This window comes from Chaetura pelagica, unplaced genomic scaffold (assembly GCF_000747805.2).
Source record: "Chaetura pelagica isolate M959 unplaced genomic scaffold, ChaPel_1.0 scaffold106, whole genome shotgun sequence".
Classification (NCBI taxonomy): Eukaryota; Metazoa; Chordata; class Aves; order Apodiformes; family Apodidae; genus Chaetura; species Chaetura pelagica.
The window spans coordinates 4,947,830-4,964,533 of record NW_009954222.1 but is presented as its reverse complement, the minus strand read 5'-3'; the positions used below and the strand labels follow the sequence as shown (position 1 = coordinate 4,964,533).

At 36.3% G+C, this 16,704-nt stretch overlaps 1 protein-coding gene across 1 annotated transcript in view; it reads left to right on the top strand.

The window, feature by feature from the left end:
- MYCBP2 (MYC binding protein 2, E3 ubiquitin protein ligase) overlaps positions 1-16,704 on the top strand; it is a 185,752-nt gene that overhangs the window by 70,986 nt on the left and 98,062 nt on the right. The window contains exons 23-32 of the mRNA XM_010003518.1: positions 403-484; positions 6,632-6,749; positions 7,842-8,046; positions 8,395-8,548; positions 11,413-11,585; positions 12,634-12,759; positions 12,858-12,985; positions 15,060-15,151; positions 16,096-16,230; positions 16,316-16,399. Of these exons, the coding sequence (XP_010001820.1) occupies positions 403-484; positions 6,632-6,749; positions 7,842-8,046; positions 8,395-8,548; positions 11,413-11,585; positions 12,634-12,759; positions 12,858-12,985; positions 15,060-15,151; positions 16,096-16,230; positions 16,316-16,399 (1,297 nt within the window). The remainder of the gene's footprint in view (positions 1-402; positions 485-6,631; positions 6,750-7,841; positions 8,047-8,394; positions 8,549-11,412; positions 11,586-12,633; positions 12,760-12,857; positions 12,986-15,059; positions 15,152-16,095; positions 16,231-16,315; positions 16,400-16,704) is intronic.

The window sequence follows — 16,704 nt, the reverse complement described above, 5'->3', positions numbered from 1 at the left end:
TAGAGTATATTTTTTCATTTGTTTTTAACATTGTCATATATGTTTTCACAGCTTTGTGTTTAATTTTCAGTAAGGATGTGCACAGGAGTGTTGTAAGGTGAAAAGGTTGCAGTATAATTTTGTAGCCTACTACACTGTACTTCAAAAGTGAAAAGGCCTTTAAGGATCATATATTGAGCCCTGTCAGAGCTTTTAAGCAATTTTTGAGTCATTTGAAAGCATCTGCATGGCACACCTCTAGCCCTGCATAGGAATACTATCTGTGATGGGTTGTGGATTCTGGTATAATGTTTCAGAAGGAATTGTTATCTGTGCTGCTCAAAAAGCGTAGCCAGTACTGGTGCGGTTCCATATTTACATGTGCATGTGTCAGAAAAATACTATTTTTTGTTTGGTTTTCAGTGGTTTTGATGGAGAATGGTGATGTTTACACATTTGGATATGGGCAGCATGGGCAACTTGGACACGGTGATGTAAATTCCAGGTGAGCTGGTAATAAAAGGACACAATTGTATACTGCTGTACTGCTGCATAAAAAAGTGACTAAATTTCTGTTTGTAACCTAGCAATTGTGGAATCTCAAATATTGTCCAAATGAAGTTGATAAGCTCTTGTTTTGCACTTATTCCCCATAACCCTCTGGATGTAGATACAGTAACAGTACCATTGTACTGTATGAGTAATTTGTTTAATACATGAAGGATTTTGTGTATAGTTATTTGCATAACTTTGATAAATGATTTGAAGTGCTTCTGTCTCTTCAATTCTCCATACATGTATGAAGGAATTACACTGAAATCTCACTAAGATTTCATTATTTTTGTAAAATACTACATATACAATAATTGAAATGGTATAATGTTGTGAATCTAGATTAACCTGTTTCTGTTATACCATTGGCAGTAGTTCAGTTATATTAAAACCTCATTTTTGTTTATTATTCTCCAAAATTAAGTCACTAAGCTTAGGTCTCAGCTGCATTTTGGAGCCACTTAGTTTGGATGTCAGCATGAGAGTGATACGTGTTTTCTTTGTGGTCAGAGGAAACAGAGAAGTCAGCAGAGTGTGGAGATCTATTTGACTAACTACCAACTACTTACCTACTTTAGATATGCTCACTAGCTGTGTAAATTTTATAGATTTAATCTCCATTGACTACAGTGAGAGCACAGATCATTAAATATAGGTGTCTTTAATGTGAGGCTCAATCTCAGTATTTAATGCTTAGTATTTTATCTAGTCACTAAAGTAAAACATCTGTCCTGCCATAAAAGGAAATGTGATCATGTTCTTTAGACACATACATACTCCATGTAATATGTAAGAAAGGGGATTTTGAATAGTAAGAATCATTAAGGTTTTATGTATGTGCAGTAATACCCAGTATCCTTATGTAAAAGGCACAGAGTGGAACATTTGTGATCTGTCTTCAGTTCTATCATTTCTCTTGTGGCAGTAAGGGGAAAATTAATGAACATCTATCCTTCTAATCTCTTTGGAGACTTTCAAATCATTTCTTTTGTCAAGTTTCTGAAGAAATCTTCATAATCTTTAAACTTTCATTGGATTCACTAAACAAAAAGCGGAAAGGGAAGGAAGGACGTACGTTTACTGAAAGTATGACTTCGTATTGACTGCTGTGCCTAATGGTAGTCTCTAAACTGTTACCCCTCCTCAATCTGCATTGGACTGGTTAATGCAGGCTGTGTTTCTGCCTATGGTAGAGCCAAAAAGTACTGTCTCTTTCATTCCTGGAAATTATTTGATACATGTTCCAAGCTACCACTGCTTTAGCTGGCAGTTTACTACTAGAGTTGGGCAAGTTTCTGTCTTAAAGACTGAATACTATATATATATATGGCATTGTTACTGGTAACTTTATCTTATTTCTAGCTTGGATGAAATCACTTGGCTTTTCTGAAGGCATCGGAGCTATCTGCTGTATCTCTTAGAATTTCAGGCAGTACACCCCACATCTAGCTTATTTAGACAGCATCTGGACAGAAACTTGAGTGTAGTTCCAAATGAGATCCTAGAAGAGAACATGAAACATCCTGTGCCAAAGAATAGTGCTTGGCCAGGCCTAGAAGTTGAGGAGATACAAGTGACTTGGCACTGACCTTTGTATCCTTCTACAACAGACCCTAGACAGTGGCTGAAAAAAGCCTCGAAGAAATTTGGAGTATGTCCTGTGCATGAGAACTGGCTGTAGTACTATATTGCTGTTTAGCACCATCATTCAAATTACAATTTCCTCATTGATGTACTTCTTTTTCCAGCTTTAAGTAGAGATCTCTCCTCTGTCCTCACAGTAAGGGATTCAGAGAAGGAAACAGGGAATCCTTATGCAGAGTTCCACTTCAGTTGGGATGCAGTGGTGCTCAGATGGCCAGCTCCAGCCAGGTCAGTGGTATGTCAGTCATGCAGTGTGTCACATTGCCTGTATTGACCTCAGGAAGACCATCATCTTCTGACTCCAGGAACTGATACTACTGTGTTTCCAGGAGAGAGATGGAGGAGTAAAAAGAGAAAGGAAGTAATATTTGGGCAGCCTCGCTGGTATGGTGGCCAGTGAAATCAAGAACTGTCAGGGAAAATGCAAGAACTCTCATTTTTACCTGAGGGAGCCATCTTCATTGCCAGATGAAGGAATGATAGAAATTCCTGGGCAGCAACTGATGACTTATTCTTTCAGAGACTTTGGTCTGGCAGTGTAAAGTTTTAGTAGTGAGACTATATTTTAAAAGATCTTGAAAATGCTTAACTATTTTGAATTTTGGGCACCTGTCCAGACATATCTGTCTTCTTAGTTAAGGGCATTCTGGACTCTTTAATAGAAGGGTAGTGGTGAACACCACAAATTCTTCCTCCTACTTAAGTAGGAATGAGGCGTATTAAATGCCCTAGAAGACGTCAGACTATATTTTATGCACACAAGCAAACAAAACAGCAGATTAACAGGATGATGTGATTCTCAATAAGACATTAATAAAACTGAAATGGTGTGGAGGAACAATCAGCATACACAAGGTGATGAAATTTTTTGTCCATGAAAGACTTAAGGCGTTCACTGATGGACCACTTCAAAATGCAAGAGATCTGGTTCCTGGGAGGCCAGTTTTTCCATACCAGTGTGCTGGAGCCATTGAACTAGTCTACATAGGCTTTCTCTTGTAAAATCCCCAGTGGCAGATGTTGACAAGCTATTCACTGAACAGAAGGATTTGTCAGTTGCTGCTTATATTCTCCTCAAATTAGATGCTGGTGGATAGAAACTTAGTGGAAGCAAGAAACGCTTTGCAGTATCTAGTCTTGGTATAAAAATGAAGTCTTGTACTCAAGTAAGCAAAGGCCTGCTAGTTTCTGATGTTTCTCTCAAGAAGCTGGAATTTAAAACTCCAGAATCTCTCTGTTACTGGTCGGAATTTGCCTGCATTTCTTGTACAAGCAGTTGACTAGAGCACTATGTTAGCAAGCACATGATCTGGTAGTCAAGCTCCAGAAGTGCAACGACTGAAGTAAACAATCCTCATGTGATTTTGCTTCCGAAGGTTCAACAAGAACATGGAAGAAAACTGAGCAGACCTTCCATGGGCAGTCAGCTATGTTCTTTTTTAATACAAAGCATAGAGACTATATCCTGTTAATGTCTCTAGAGGGAAAAAAAAGTGTTCCATTGTCTCTGTTTGATAGGATTGTGTTTCAGGCTGAGTTGTCTGATTATTTTACCTCAGCAGTGGTGTGCAGGTCTTACTTACATCTTTTCATCCAACTTCCAGTTCCCTCTAAGATCTACAAATCTCAGCTTTCTTTTGAACTCCATGCTGTCCAACTCAGCCTACAACTGAGGGGAGTTACTACTGGTTTCCCGTTACCCACTGCACAGGATCAGCCCGTGGTGAACCGGACCGTGCAGCAGGAGGTTCAGCTGCCCCAGGTGACATCTTGCCAAGCCTGGCAGCCAGAGGGTCTCCTGGATAGGAACCATGGACAGTGATTGGTTGAATGTTCAGTGTACCATGGGTTTTCACAGACCATATCTGCCTTTTGGGATGGAACAAGGCTTCAGTGTGAAGAGCCAAAAATGCATTTGAGCCTTCTGCAGGATCCTGAGTTGTAACTGCTGCTTTTCATTCAGCAATCTTAACATTTTCTGAAGGGATCTGAAGTTACTTTCTGTATAGTTGAAGCTGGTCTTTTGTGATTGACCTGTGTCAAGTACCTGTGTCATATCCAGAAGCCAAAGAATCTGTGAGTTCGACACAAATGTGTCCTTCAGCTCCATCCCCCAAAAATACTTCCTGCTTGCTCCCATTTAAATGGAGACACTCCGGTTGTGAAAACTTTGTCCATATCTCTCAGGCTTTCAAGTGTCTGTGCTGAGCTTTTCTGTGTTGTTTTTAAGAGGGATAGAAAAATACTCCATATGTTTTTAATTCCATGTACAGCAGTCAAACTGACTTACTGTGTTTTTCGAAATCCTTCCTCCTTTTATGAAGTAAAATATATTTTTTCTTCAATAATTTTACTTCTTTTTTTTGTTTTGACATATTTAAATGTCTTAAGCTTTTTCCCATTTATTTCTTTAGTTGATATATTGTAGTTGGCCATTCCAAAAGCTGGGTGATCTTAATAAAAGAGCTATTTAAGAGGCTAACACTAGTTTCTTGTCTGGTTTTGCTCTGCTGCTGCCAAGGGAATACCATACACAAAGTTTGGATAACAATGCTGATAGATTTAATTTGCAAAACAAAGATAAATAGTTTTGGTGATAATAGCTAAACTCATATGCATCAAATACAATGGTGACTTTAAATAAAAGCATAGGAATGATAATTCTGTATCTGCAGCTATCAATTTTGTGGGAGAGGAAAAAAAAAGTTAATAAAAATATTTTCCTTTACAGGACTGCTTTTGAATTAGTTCTTAGTTATGTTTTGTTGCTGCTTCAGTGCCTTTTTGAGCCTTAAAGTTAATGGGAGGCAAATGTGAAGTTTCTTCTGGTTTTATAATGTTCCATAATTAATGCTGCTAAACTTTACTCTGTTTCTCTGTGCATAATCTTACTGGTGTCCAAGCCTATGTGCCTGTAGACCAACAAAGGCTTCTATATTTATGAATGTCACGTTGTGCTTCCTCCACCAAATTATATGCTACCCTGCAGTCTTCCATCCCGTCTAGAGTTACCAACTGGAAGCTGCATTCACCATATAGGAATAACTTCTTTCTTTATACCTGTATTGCCTTTCCTTCAGGTCACCAACATTCCTTCATGCAGCATTCCTCTGTGCCACATTTCCATATGTTCATATCTTCCAATTTACCCTTTCTTTACTGAATATATGATGCATCTCTTTCCTCCCACTTGCTTGACTTCTGCTTTACCTGCAGTTCAGCCAAAACCAGAACATCCAGATAATTCATCTTTTTACACATCAGCTGCTAAACAATCACTAGGTAACTGTGGTTTGACACTTTTACAATTGCAGCATAAGACAATCTGTTCTTACTTCAGATAAACCTACTTTTGAAACTGTGAGTTTAAAATTAAGTTAAAATTGTGCTGTTGTTCTCTGGGGTCCGAGTTCCCAAACACAAATTTAATTGGGAATAACTTGTTCTTGAAATTCACAGCCTTTCTAAGACCACAAAAAAAGTGAAGTCTAGGTAGACAAGACATTAATGGGATTCAAAGTCTGCTACAGTTCTTCTAGGCTCCTGTTTACTTTGTTGAGACCACAGTTGTTAGTATCTCATATGTCTTTGTTTTCATCTTTTCTGCTATTTCTATTCTAAGTCATCACTTCAAGTTTTCTTTGTTTGCTTCTTGATTATCCTGTTGGTTTTTTTTCTCTTCATTTTATTGGAATGGGAAATTTATTTTCTGATACCTGTCCATATTTGGAAGGCACATGGGTTAGACTATTCCAAATCTTTTTGGAAAACAGTTCGAAGAGGTTTGTTCTTGAATCTGTGAGTTTGATGGAGAGAATAAGACATTAAAAAACTACTCTATTAGAAAGCTGGTGGAGGTGGGTAGATCTTCTTTTTCTGTTATAATTCCACAGACTGATCTCAGGAGGGCTGTATCAATACTGCTAATGGTACTGAAGTACCAACCAGCTAAGGCTTTGATGGCTTCATAATGCATATAATTATGTTAAAGTGCTTAACCAGCATCCTTACTACATTGTTTTTTCTACTACAGTTCATTGCAATTTATTTTTCTGTACATACATATAGATACACACATAAATGTTAGTGTTACAGTAACATTAATGTAATCCTACAATTGTATTTTAAATTAACCATTTTTATTCTATGCTGATTTCCAAATTTAACTGAAGAGAAGGGTACTTGATCTGTTTCCCTGTAACAAGAAGGCATTAACTTAAATATCTGGTACAGTCTTTCAAACCACTGTTCATTTAATATGTAAGATGTCGATTGACTCTGGTTTCATGTCGTATGTGAGGATAGTGAATATTTTTCACAGTGATGTAAATCCTTACAATAATAATGTATGTGTTAAATGTTGCATAAGCATGTATTGATATAAAATTAATTATTTTTTTAATGTGATGTTTTTTATTTTGTTTGGTTTTTTTATTTTTAATTTATTTTTATATAGGGGATGTCCCACTTTGGTTCAAGCATTACCAGGTCCTAGTACACAAGTTACTGCTGGGAGCAACCATACAGCTATACTCTTAATGGATGGACAGGTTTTCACATTTGGAAGCTTCTCAGTAAGGAAATGATATTATTTACTTAGAGGAATGAGCTAATAGTTAATATATTGTTCAAAGGCCTTTTAAAACTGTAAGATTATGCTTGCTGTTATAGAACTACTCATGACTTCTGCATGTTTTTTATGTCTGTTAGGTTTAAAAATATGGCCTCTAAAGTTCTTTGTGGTTTTTACGTTTCAATAACTTATTTTATAAGCCATACTGGTTTTCTCAAACTCACTGTTGCAGTATCTATTGCATATTCTATACCTGTATATCTGCTTTCATTAGAAAAAAATGTGTCCTATATTCTTTCTTAGAAAAGGCAATGAGTTGCAGAATATATGTTTACACTTGATGGGACATTATTGCTCAGTATAACACAGCATAACTCTGGGACTTCTTTCATATCTGCATGGCATATATCCTATGTCTATGTAGTATCTGTTCTTTTACTCACTGAGTAAGCACTTAACATCATTTAGTTGCCTTTTGTGTCCTGACTTTAGGCCCTCGTGCCTCCTTGTCCTTAGATCTCCAGGTCAGGATGTTAACAAGTGTGTGGAGAAGTGCTTATTTAGGCACTTTGTACTCTTTTCAAAGTTTGTGCTAATTGATTTCCAGGCACTTTTAAGAGATACTTGCTTCGTAAGAGTTCTAGTCCATATAAGTTCAGAACTGAGTGGAATTTAGACTGTATGAATCTGAATGTGGGTTTTGTTTGGTTGGGGTTTTTTTGCTATTAATGCATTTCTTCTTTAGCACTGAAGTTATTTGGATATTGAGTACTGAGGGAGAATAAATGCTTTTATATTGGGTTTGGCAATGGAAATGAGGGCTATCCATCCTGGAGAGTTTGAGTTGCATTAAAAAAAAATAAAAATCACTCAAAAAGCTAAATAGGGAGGACAAGGTCTTCTCAATAACTTGTTCTTTGTATTTAAATGTATAAAACTTCAGTTAGAGTAGCTGTTGCTTTTTGAAGGCAATTTTGCAGTAAGCTGTCTCTTCCAGATTACTGATTTTGTATGTTGAAACTATTGAAGTAATTTATTGATCTTTGAGACTTACTGTCACTTTCATCCACTAATTCTTGCATTCTCTCTATAGAAAGGTCAGCTTGGTAGACCAATTCTGGATATGCCCTACTGGAATGCAAAACCAGCACCTATGCCTAATATTGGCTCCAAATATGGACGCAAGGCAACGTGGATCGGGGCAAGCGGAGACCAGACCTTTCTGCGGATTGACGAAGCTCTCATTAATTCTCATGTGCTTGCTACTTCAGAGATATTTGCAAGCAGGCATATAATAGGCAAGAACTCTTCTTGAATATCTTTTATCTTTTTAGAAGCATTAGAGAGAAAAAGCTTTGGTCATGTGAACAATAAAGGAACAAGTCAAAGATGTGAATAAAGGGAATGAAAGTATTTTTATTTTCTAGTTATTCTGCACACGGTGACCTTAGCTCATTTAGAAATAAATTCTATTAAAAATAAGACTGTAAAGGTCTAAACTTTTCTTGCACTTAAATCTACTACTGTGTTTTTTGCTGCAGCAGTGTATTTGTTCATCCCTATTACATGAATGCTTCATGCATAGAAAACACCATGTAATGAGTGGTATCTTCATGTTTTTCTGCTCTTTTTCTTCCCTGATCTAGGTTTGGTACCAGCTTCAATATCAGAACCTCCTCCCTTTAAATGTCTTCTGATAAACAAAGTAGACGGCAGTTGCAAAACATTCAATGATTCTGAGCAGGAAGACCTTCAAGGTTCTGGTGTGTGTCTGGATCCTGTCTATGATGTTATTTGGAGGCAAGTGTGTATTATAGCTATTAAAGACATAGTATAGAAATCCTTTTAAAAATAATTTGAAGGGGTGGAGGTTCGATTGTGCTCATTTCTCTAGTAAATGAAAAATAATTTTTAGTCTTCCATGTGTCTTTTTTCACATTTTTTTTAATTATTTGTTCAACTAAGCCCCAAACAGCCATCTTCTCTTGCTTGAATTTATTGATTTATTTTTTTAATCATTCTTATTCCAGTTTCATGATGTTTGGAGGACTCCACCCTATTCTGCTTATTTACTGTTTTTATTTTTCCCTTACATTCCTCCATCTATTGAACACTTCACTGGATATTTTCATTTTCTTGCCATATCCAGCTTCTACAACCCTGTGACTTAAATCTTTAGCCTTCTCTCAGGCTTGAGTGGTTAAGACTTGAATAGGAGAAGGGGTGGAGAACTGGTATTCTTTTTATAGAATCATAGAATGGTTAAGGTTGGAAGGGACCTTAAAGATCATCAGGTTCTAACCTCCCTACTATGAGCAGGGAACCCTACCACTAGACCAGGCTGCACAAAACCTCATCCAACCTGGCCTTAAACACCTCCAGGGAGGGGGCTTCCACAACCTCCCTGGGTGACCTGTTCCAGCACCTTACTACCCTCACGGTGAAGAATTTCTTCCTGATGTATAACCTAGATCTCCCATCTTTCAGTTTAAAACCATTACCCCTTGTGCTGTCACTACTGTCTCTGATGAAAAGCCGCTCCTCATATTTCCTGTAGGCCCCTTCAGGTACTGGAAGGCCACTGTAAGGTCTCCCCGGAGCCTTCTATTCTCCAGGCTGAACAGCCCCAACTCTCTTAGCCAGTCTTTGTAGCAGAGGTGTCCAAGCACTTTGGTTAAAGATTTGGTTTAAATGGCATAGAGATTCAGATTACTCTTGTATTTATTGCATCATCTTTGGAGGTGATTGCTTTCGGTGGAGTCTTAGAGCATGCATGGATCATAAGCTGTTTTTTCAGAACAGAATCATAACATCTAATTCTTCTGCAATTATTTACAAGTTCTGTTAGCCAGAAATTGGGAGAGAAATCTGAACTCTCATGTGAATGCGAGTGATGAATGATGTTTAAAGCGTTTGAAGACTTAGACAAAACAAACACAGTTAGAATAAAGCAGGGAACCAAATGGTCTGCATTTGTCTGGAAAATATAATATCATGTGGGATCAGATCTTTAAAACTGTGTTCATAGACTACTTGCATCCTACTTTGAATGTCTTCAGCCAAAATTGAGACTCAAGAGCTTAATAGCCACTTAACATTGAAGCATGTGTATTTGCTAGGCATGTTCTTTTGTGAACTCTGAGGATTCTTGAATGGCTGCAGTCCTGCATTATGCACGTCCCCAAGATTGTTTGACTCTCATTAGCTGAGTACCAGTTTCAACATAAATTCTGCTGCGATTTGAAATAAGGGAGAGTAGCACCTGCATCCCTTAAAGCTCTTGATCATGGTATTGCCAGCATGATTAAGACACACTGAAAGACTCATTTACAAAAAATGCATTTGTTGTTGTCTGTGGGAAATCAGCAAGTTTCAGGGGAGAAAGGGTGATGACACTCAACTTCACGTAACACATGACTATTCAACTTGAGGAAGTTCAAAGTCACATGTTACAGATGATGTTATGGGTAAGCACCTGGATTAGGGTGTTTTAGTGCCTTACAAAATTTAGGGGAGTGTAGAACTAAATCTAGAGCCTAAATACTTAAAAGAAGAATGCAGCCCTGGAGTACCTGCAGGTTTATTCTTGTGTTATATCCTGTTCATGTTCAATATGAAGTATTAAAAACAGTTTAAAGAAGAGATACGTTAATGAATATGCCTATTAGTAGTGACATATTGCATATTTTAATTATTATTCCTGGGCGTTTTTATTAATACCTGTTTAAATTAAGGGGGCAGTTTCTGGTGCAGAGAGACAGCATTCTTGAATACATTGATTTTAAAGATTTTCTGCACAGCTTTGTGATTTACTTTTGGTGTTAGTAGTGAAATTCAAGTGGTTAGATAATTTTTGGTTTGTATGTATAAACTTGCACATTGCTAACTTGTTGAAATGCGGAATATGTATGTTGTAATATAGTATTTAATTAAAATTTCTTCTTTTTCCACTAGTTAGACCATTGTAGCCCTATTTGGATTTTTGGAACAGTGAACCACCTGAAAACTTGTTTAGTTTTTATTCAGAGCGCTCTCATAGGCTTTTGTCTTTTGTTTCTTCTTTACATAGTGATACCACAGACTTCATGTGTTTAATTTTCTTTTTCTCCATGTTAATCTATAGTATAAAAGTCTTTGTATTCCCTCGTTTGTGTTGCCCTTTTCTGTAATCCCTTAAAAACTCAAAAGGTGATGTTACCCATTTAAAAAAAGGTCAGACACAATATGTGTGTCCTCAAAATCTTTTGACTCTTATTTCAAGGTGAGCAACCCTTTTCATCTTGCAACTTGGCATATTTTTAATTTTTGAGAACATCTGCCATTATATCTAGTACTTTGCTAGTTAGTTCGTGCTTCTTAATAGGTTAGACCATTTTAGTATTTCTTCACTTATAAAAATATCAAGCATTTCATGAAATTTTTGAACCCATAACATGACTGTTTGACTTGAAGTATAATAAATGTTTTGTGTCTTCCCATTTGCTATTGTGTTAAGCTAGTAAGGTTTATTTGGTGTAATGACGTTGAATTTTAAGAGTTTGTACTGGCAGTTCTACATTTTACATTAAATAGCTTATAAAATTTAATTATCAGTTAGATTTTTGTAATTATTTTCTTTTGTAGGTGAAAGTTTTTTTTTTTACTCTTGTTTTGTTTTGCTCTAGGTTTCGACCAAATGCTAGGGAACTGTGGAGTTACAATGCAGTAGTTGCTGATTCTAGACTTCCCTCAGCTCCAGACATGCAATCCCGGTGTAGTATTTTGAGTCCAGAACTTGCTCTACCAACAGGTTCCAAAGCTCTAACCACCAGATCTCATGCAGCTTTGCACATTCTAGGTATGCATTTATTACTTCATGAGTCAGAAGCTTAGGTGAAATAAAGATGATTTAATAAATAAATGAATTGTAATATCATAGCTTTCTGACTTCTTTGAGTTAAAATTTTACTTTGCAATCTTTCACCATTGCTCTTAACACATGAACTGGCTGATACATATTAATTTTAATCAAAATAGTTCTGCAATCTTAATGATGCTAGAGGATTTGAGAGTTTGGATGCTACTAGAGGTCAGCAGGATGCATTAAGAGACCTTCCTAGATTATATATTTGGACAGTCTACAGAATAAATTCTGTACTGTTAAGTTAACCTGGAGTCTCCAAAACCGTGCTAAAGTGTTTATTTTAAAGTAAGCACAGTATCTAAAATTAGAATTTACTCTTTGCAGTTATGTGTAAGTGGGCACTAAGAGTGATATGATTTCCTTTTGCAGTCTAAAAAGCCTACCATAACAAAAAAATAATCCCATTGTGTTCATGCATAAACTGGCCATATGCAATATGCCCAGTGCTTCAGAGCACTGCTTTGGAAATTATTTTGGCTCACTTGCTTGCTGATTGGGATGAGTGATAAGTTCCTTGTTCTGCTCCCTTCATTGTGTGTTAGAGATGTGATCAATTTTAACTCAACAGCGCTTATTTGTGCCTGAGTCAGAGACTCTCAGGTCTGCCCACAATTCAGTTACTACTTAAATTCTTAAATTGGAAATAAAAATACATATATATAAACTTAAATTGGAAATAAATTTAAAAAAATGTGTTGCTCGTGATTTATTTGCAGTGGGCAAAGTTGCAAAGTGGGTTTAATCACATTTCTTGATTATTCTGACAAATTAATCAATTAAATCATTCTTTAGCAGGAAGTTTTGAGATTTGCTGCAGTGACCCCTGGCCTAATCAAAGCCAAATGATACTCACTAGCATATGTGTGGTTTAGGGACAAAGCAGATAGGTTGCTTTGATCTTTTTTAACTCTCATTCATTTCAATTTCACTGATTACAAGCAACAGTAAGAAATTTTGAGTTGTTGATTTTGCTTTCTTTTAGGTTGTCTTGATACCTTGGCTGCTATGCAGGACTTAAAAATGGGCGTAGCAAATACAGAAGAGGAGACTCAAGCAGTAATGAAAGTTTATTCAAAAGAAGATTATAGTGTTGTTAACAGATTTGAAAGTAGGTACACAGTAAAATTTGATTGCATAAGCTGATCACACTTGTGGAATACAAGACTTAAGATAGATTAACTGTATTTTTGTGGGCTTTTTCTGCAGGTCATGGAGGAGGCTGGGGTTATTCAGCCCACTCAGTAGAAGCTATTCGTTTCTGTGCTGATACAGATATTTTGTTAGGTGGTCTTGGTCTTTTTGGAGGTAGGGGTGAATACACAGCTAAAATAAAGGTAAGTTTTTTGGTTTTGTTTTAAATGATATTACGTCTCAAAATCATAACTTTTAGAAATGCCACCTAAAATCCTGATTAATTTCATTTATTGATGAATGAGTGGTTTACATTGAAAGCATTAGTAATAGAACTAGAAGGCTTCTCTGTGAGAAATAACAAAACTTACGTAGGCAAAGTGGGTGAAGTAGAGATCTGAGAATTACTATTTTTAGTTGTCAAGAATTGGCCCATTCTTACCTTCACTAAATGCTATGTCATATTACAGGTGTATTGAGCAGATATGGCAGTGAGTAGAACATTTCATTGAATTGTTTTGGTTGGAAAAGACCTTTATGATCATCAAGTGCGTCCATTAACCTAGCACACTAAATCAACTCCCTAAGCACCGTAGGTCTTCTAAATACCTCCAAGGATGCTGACTCCAGCACTTCCTTGGGCAGCCTGTTCCAGTGTGTGCAAGCCCTTTTGGTGAAGACATTTTTCCTAATATCCAATGTAGACCTCCCCTGACTCAACTTGAGCCTGTTTCCTCTTGTCCTGTTGCTTGTTACTTGGGAGAAGAGACCAACCTCCTCTCAGGTAGTTGTAGAGAGTGATGAGGTCTCCCCTCAGCCTCTTTTTCTCCAGGCTAAACAACCCCAGTTCTTTCAGATGCTTCTCAAGACTCGTGCTATATCATCTATTCAGAGGTCCACCTGGAGTTGGGTTTCATGTAAGAATCATGTCATGTGTCAGGGTACATAAGGGACTGCTTCTCAAAAACAGAGGGAGTGCTTATGAGTAGCCAGAATTCCTTTGGGTACCATTTGAGCCATTGCTTCCTACTGTCCCAGTTACTTCTTTCCCAGACTGCTCTCTGGATGGCCTCTCAGCTGGATTCTTCAGCTGAGAGCAAATGACACCCAACTTCCTTGACTGTACTTGTGCCAAACACAAGGGTGATTAGGGGGCATGTGTGCTGATTTAAAATAAATAAACCTGGCTGGTTAAAAAAAGCTCACGGAAGCACACAGAATGATAATGGAGCTCTGGTATCTGATAAGTAACTTCTGTTTCTGCATATAATAAGGATTTCAGAAATCCATTAAAGACGTTGTAAAGGAAGGATCTAATACCAATCTGAGATTTATATTACATGTGTATATTCAAAATACGTTATTGTTGTTACTTGTCATTTAGTGGGCTGTTGAGTTTTCTGTTTTCAGATGAATGGGTGTGAAGGTTTGTCTTAGGGAAATGGATGGCATATGCTTAGCAGTAACATTTGCATAAGGAAACAGGAGATCCAAAATAAGCAGTTGTACTTTATTCTAGTTTAACGCTATGACTTAGAATTGCAAATGATTAATGAAAGCCAAGAAACTTAAAAAAACAAAACAAAAGCATGACTAATTTTTAAATACTAATGGTAGTAACCCTATGAAAACACTCTAGTATTATATTTTCAGTTTGTTTCTGCTTGGCAAGATTAGCTTATAGCCATGATAAGATTTGGCAGCCCTTCCACAGATAAACTGTGTATTACATAGGCATTTGCAAGAGAAATCTTAAACGTGTATTGTGGTCCCTTTTCAAACCTATCAAAATATTCAAGGTATTTTTGAGTGCATAAGAACCCCAAATTATTTAGGAAAAGGTGTCTTTTGTCCTTGTCACCAATTGTTCATGACACTATTGACTAGCTCTGCTAACAGTCAAGCTGTCTGGTCAAGAGAACTTGTATGTTCAGATCATTTTGATCTGTGATGGAAAGTCTGCACCTTCTACCCAATTTTGACTTTTTTAGATGCTCTGCATTTGACTTGTCTGCAAGATTTAGGGAGTTTATACACTTAAGAATATATGTGACCATAAGGCTGGGAGGTCACTGTCAATTGCTATTTTCTAACAGTTAATGATATTATGGTACCCTGACTTACAGGTGGGAATTTGCCAGTCAGTGATAGTAACTAGCGATTACTTTTGAGAAGGGGAAATAATAGTAGTTTCCAGAATGCTAGACAGGAAAAATTGGTCATACTAGGTTTCTAACAGCTAAGACATATTTTTACTTTTTTTTCTTACTCTACCAGTTGTTTGAATTGGGTCCAGATGGGGGAGACCATGAGACTGATGGAGACCTTCTTGCTGAAACAGATGTCTTAGCATATGATTGTGCTGCTAGGTAAAACATTTTTCTTACCTACTTCTTGGTCTTTATATTTACTTTCTTTATACACATTTTAAAATCACTTTAAGTATCAATGGACATGATGTACATCATTAGAAGTTTGTAGCAAGTGATATCTAACTTCCACTGAAACAAAGTATGTCAGGTCACCAAATACATCACCAAGCCATTAATGGTACTAAATTAAGAGAAGGAAAAATAATCTCACATTTGCTTTTTGTAGAAATTAAAGTGAAAACCCATATTCCTGTGATGAGAAGACAGGAAAAAGGATGCTTTAAAGCACAAATGAGTATTTGCATTAAGCCACCAAATACATCACCAAGCCATTAATGGTACTAAATTAAGAGAAGGAAAAATAATCTCACATTTGCTTTTTGTAGAAATTAAAGTGAAAACCCATATTCCTGTGATGAGAAGACAGGAAAAAGGATGCTTTAAAGCACAAATGAGTATTTGCATTAAGCAAGTTATCTTTAAATTTAGTGCTGTATCAAATTATCATAACTTTCTGAAATAGTCACGTGTAATTCCTAAGCATTTATGTATAAGCTCTTGTCATTTACAGTAATATACCTAGAATTTTCTGAAATTGAATTAATTAATACTTGCAGTACTAGGTATGAAAGGTAATTGGTTTTCTGTGTGTTAATTTAACCTAACCTTTCCTCACTATATTTGGCATTTGATATCTAATTGTTTCAAAATGCAAGATCAAGCTAGACTTTGGCATTTACACATCCTTCTGAATTATTTTTTTAATTACTACAATATTTGCCAACCAAATATTTTTTAATTTTTAACATCAATAGACAGGCGAGATTAATCAATTAGCTCCATTAATTTTCTGTTTTCTTTTTATGTTCAGGGTGTAGTTCATTAAAAATTAATCTAAAAACTAATTGGTGTGTATCTTTTTCAAAATGTATTTCTTTCAGAGAGAAGTATGCCATGATGTTTGATGAACCAGTGCTCCTACAAGCTGGCTGGTGGTATGTGGCCTGGGCAAGAGTGTCAGGACCTAGCAGTGACTGCGGATCTCATGGACAGGCCTCTATTACTACAGATGATGGGTATCTTTTTCTGTGTTTTTTAATGCAAAAGAAAGAGATGTAATATTGCTCAAGTAATAATATTTATTTTTTTTTTCACTTTCAGTGTTGTATTTCAGTTTAAAAGTTCCAAGAAATCAAATAATGGTACAGATGTTAATGCAGGTCAGATCCCACAGTTACTATACAGGTAATACTTTGACCTCTATAAGAATTGGTTTCACATTTTGTTTTTTAAACAGAATCCCTGATAAAGTAAGCATTATTGTTCTATTAAGTTAAGAAAATGGGTATCTGAAAAATTTAGGGGAACCTAGTGTCTTTGAGAAAATTATTAAGTCCATTATACCAACATTTATTTCTTAGCAGTTTTTCTTTAAAAGTAATTTGTCATCTATTTTTACTTTCATTAGTTCTGTAGTACCTCATTACTTCCTCTAACATGCTTTATTTTTATTTATAGTTGATAAGTATTCTGTTTAGTAGGCTTCAGTT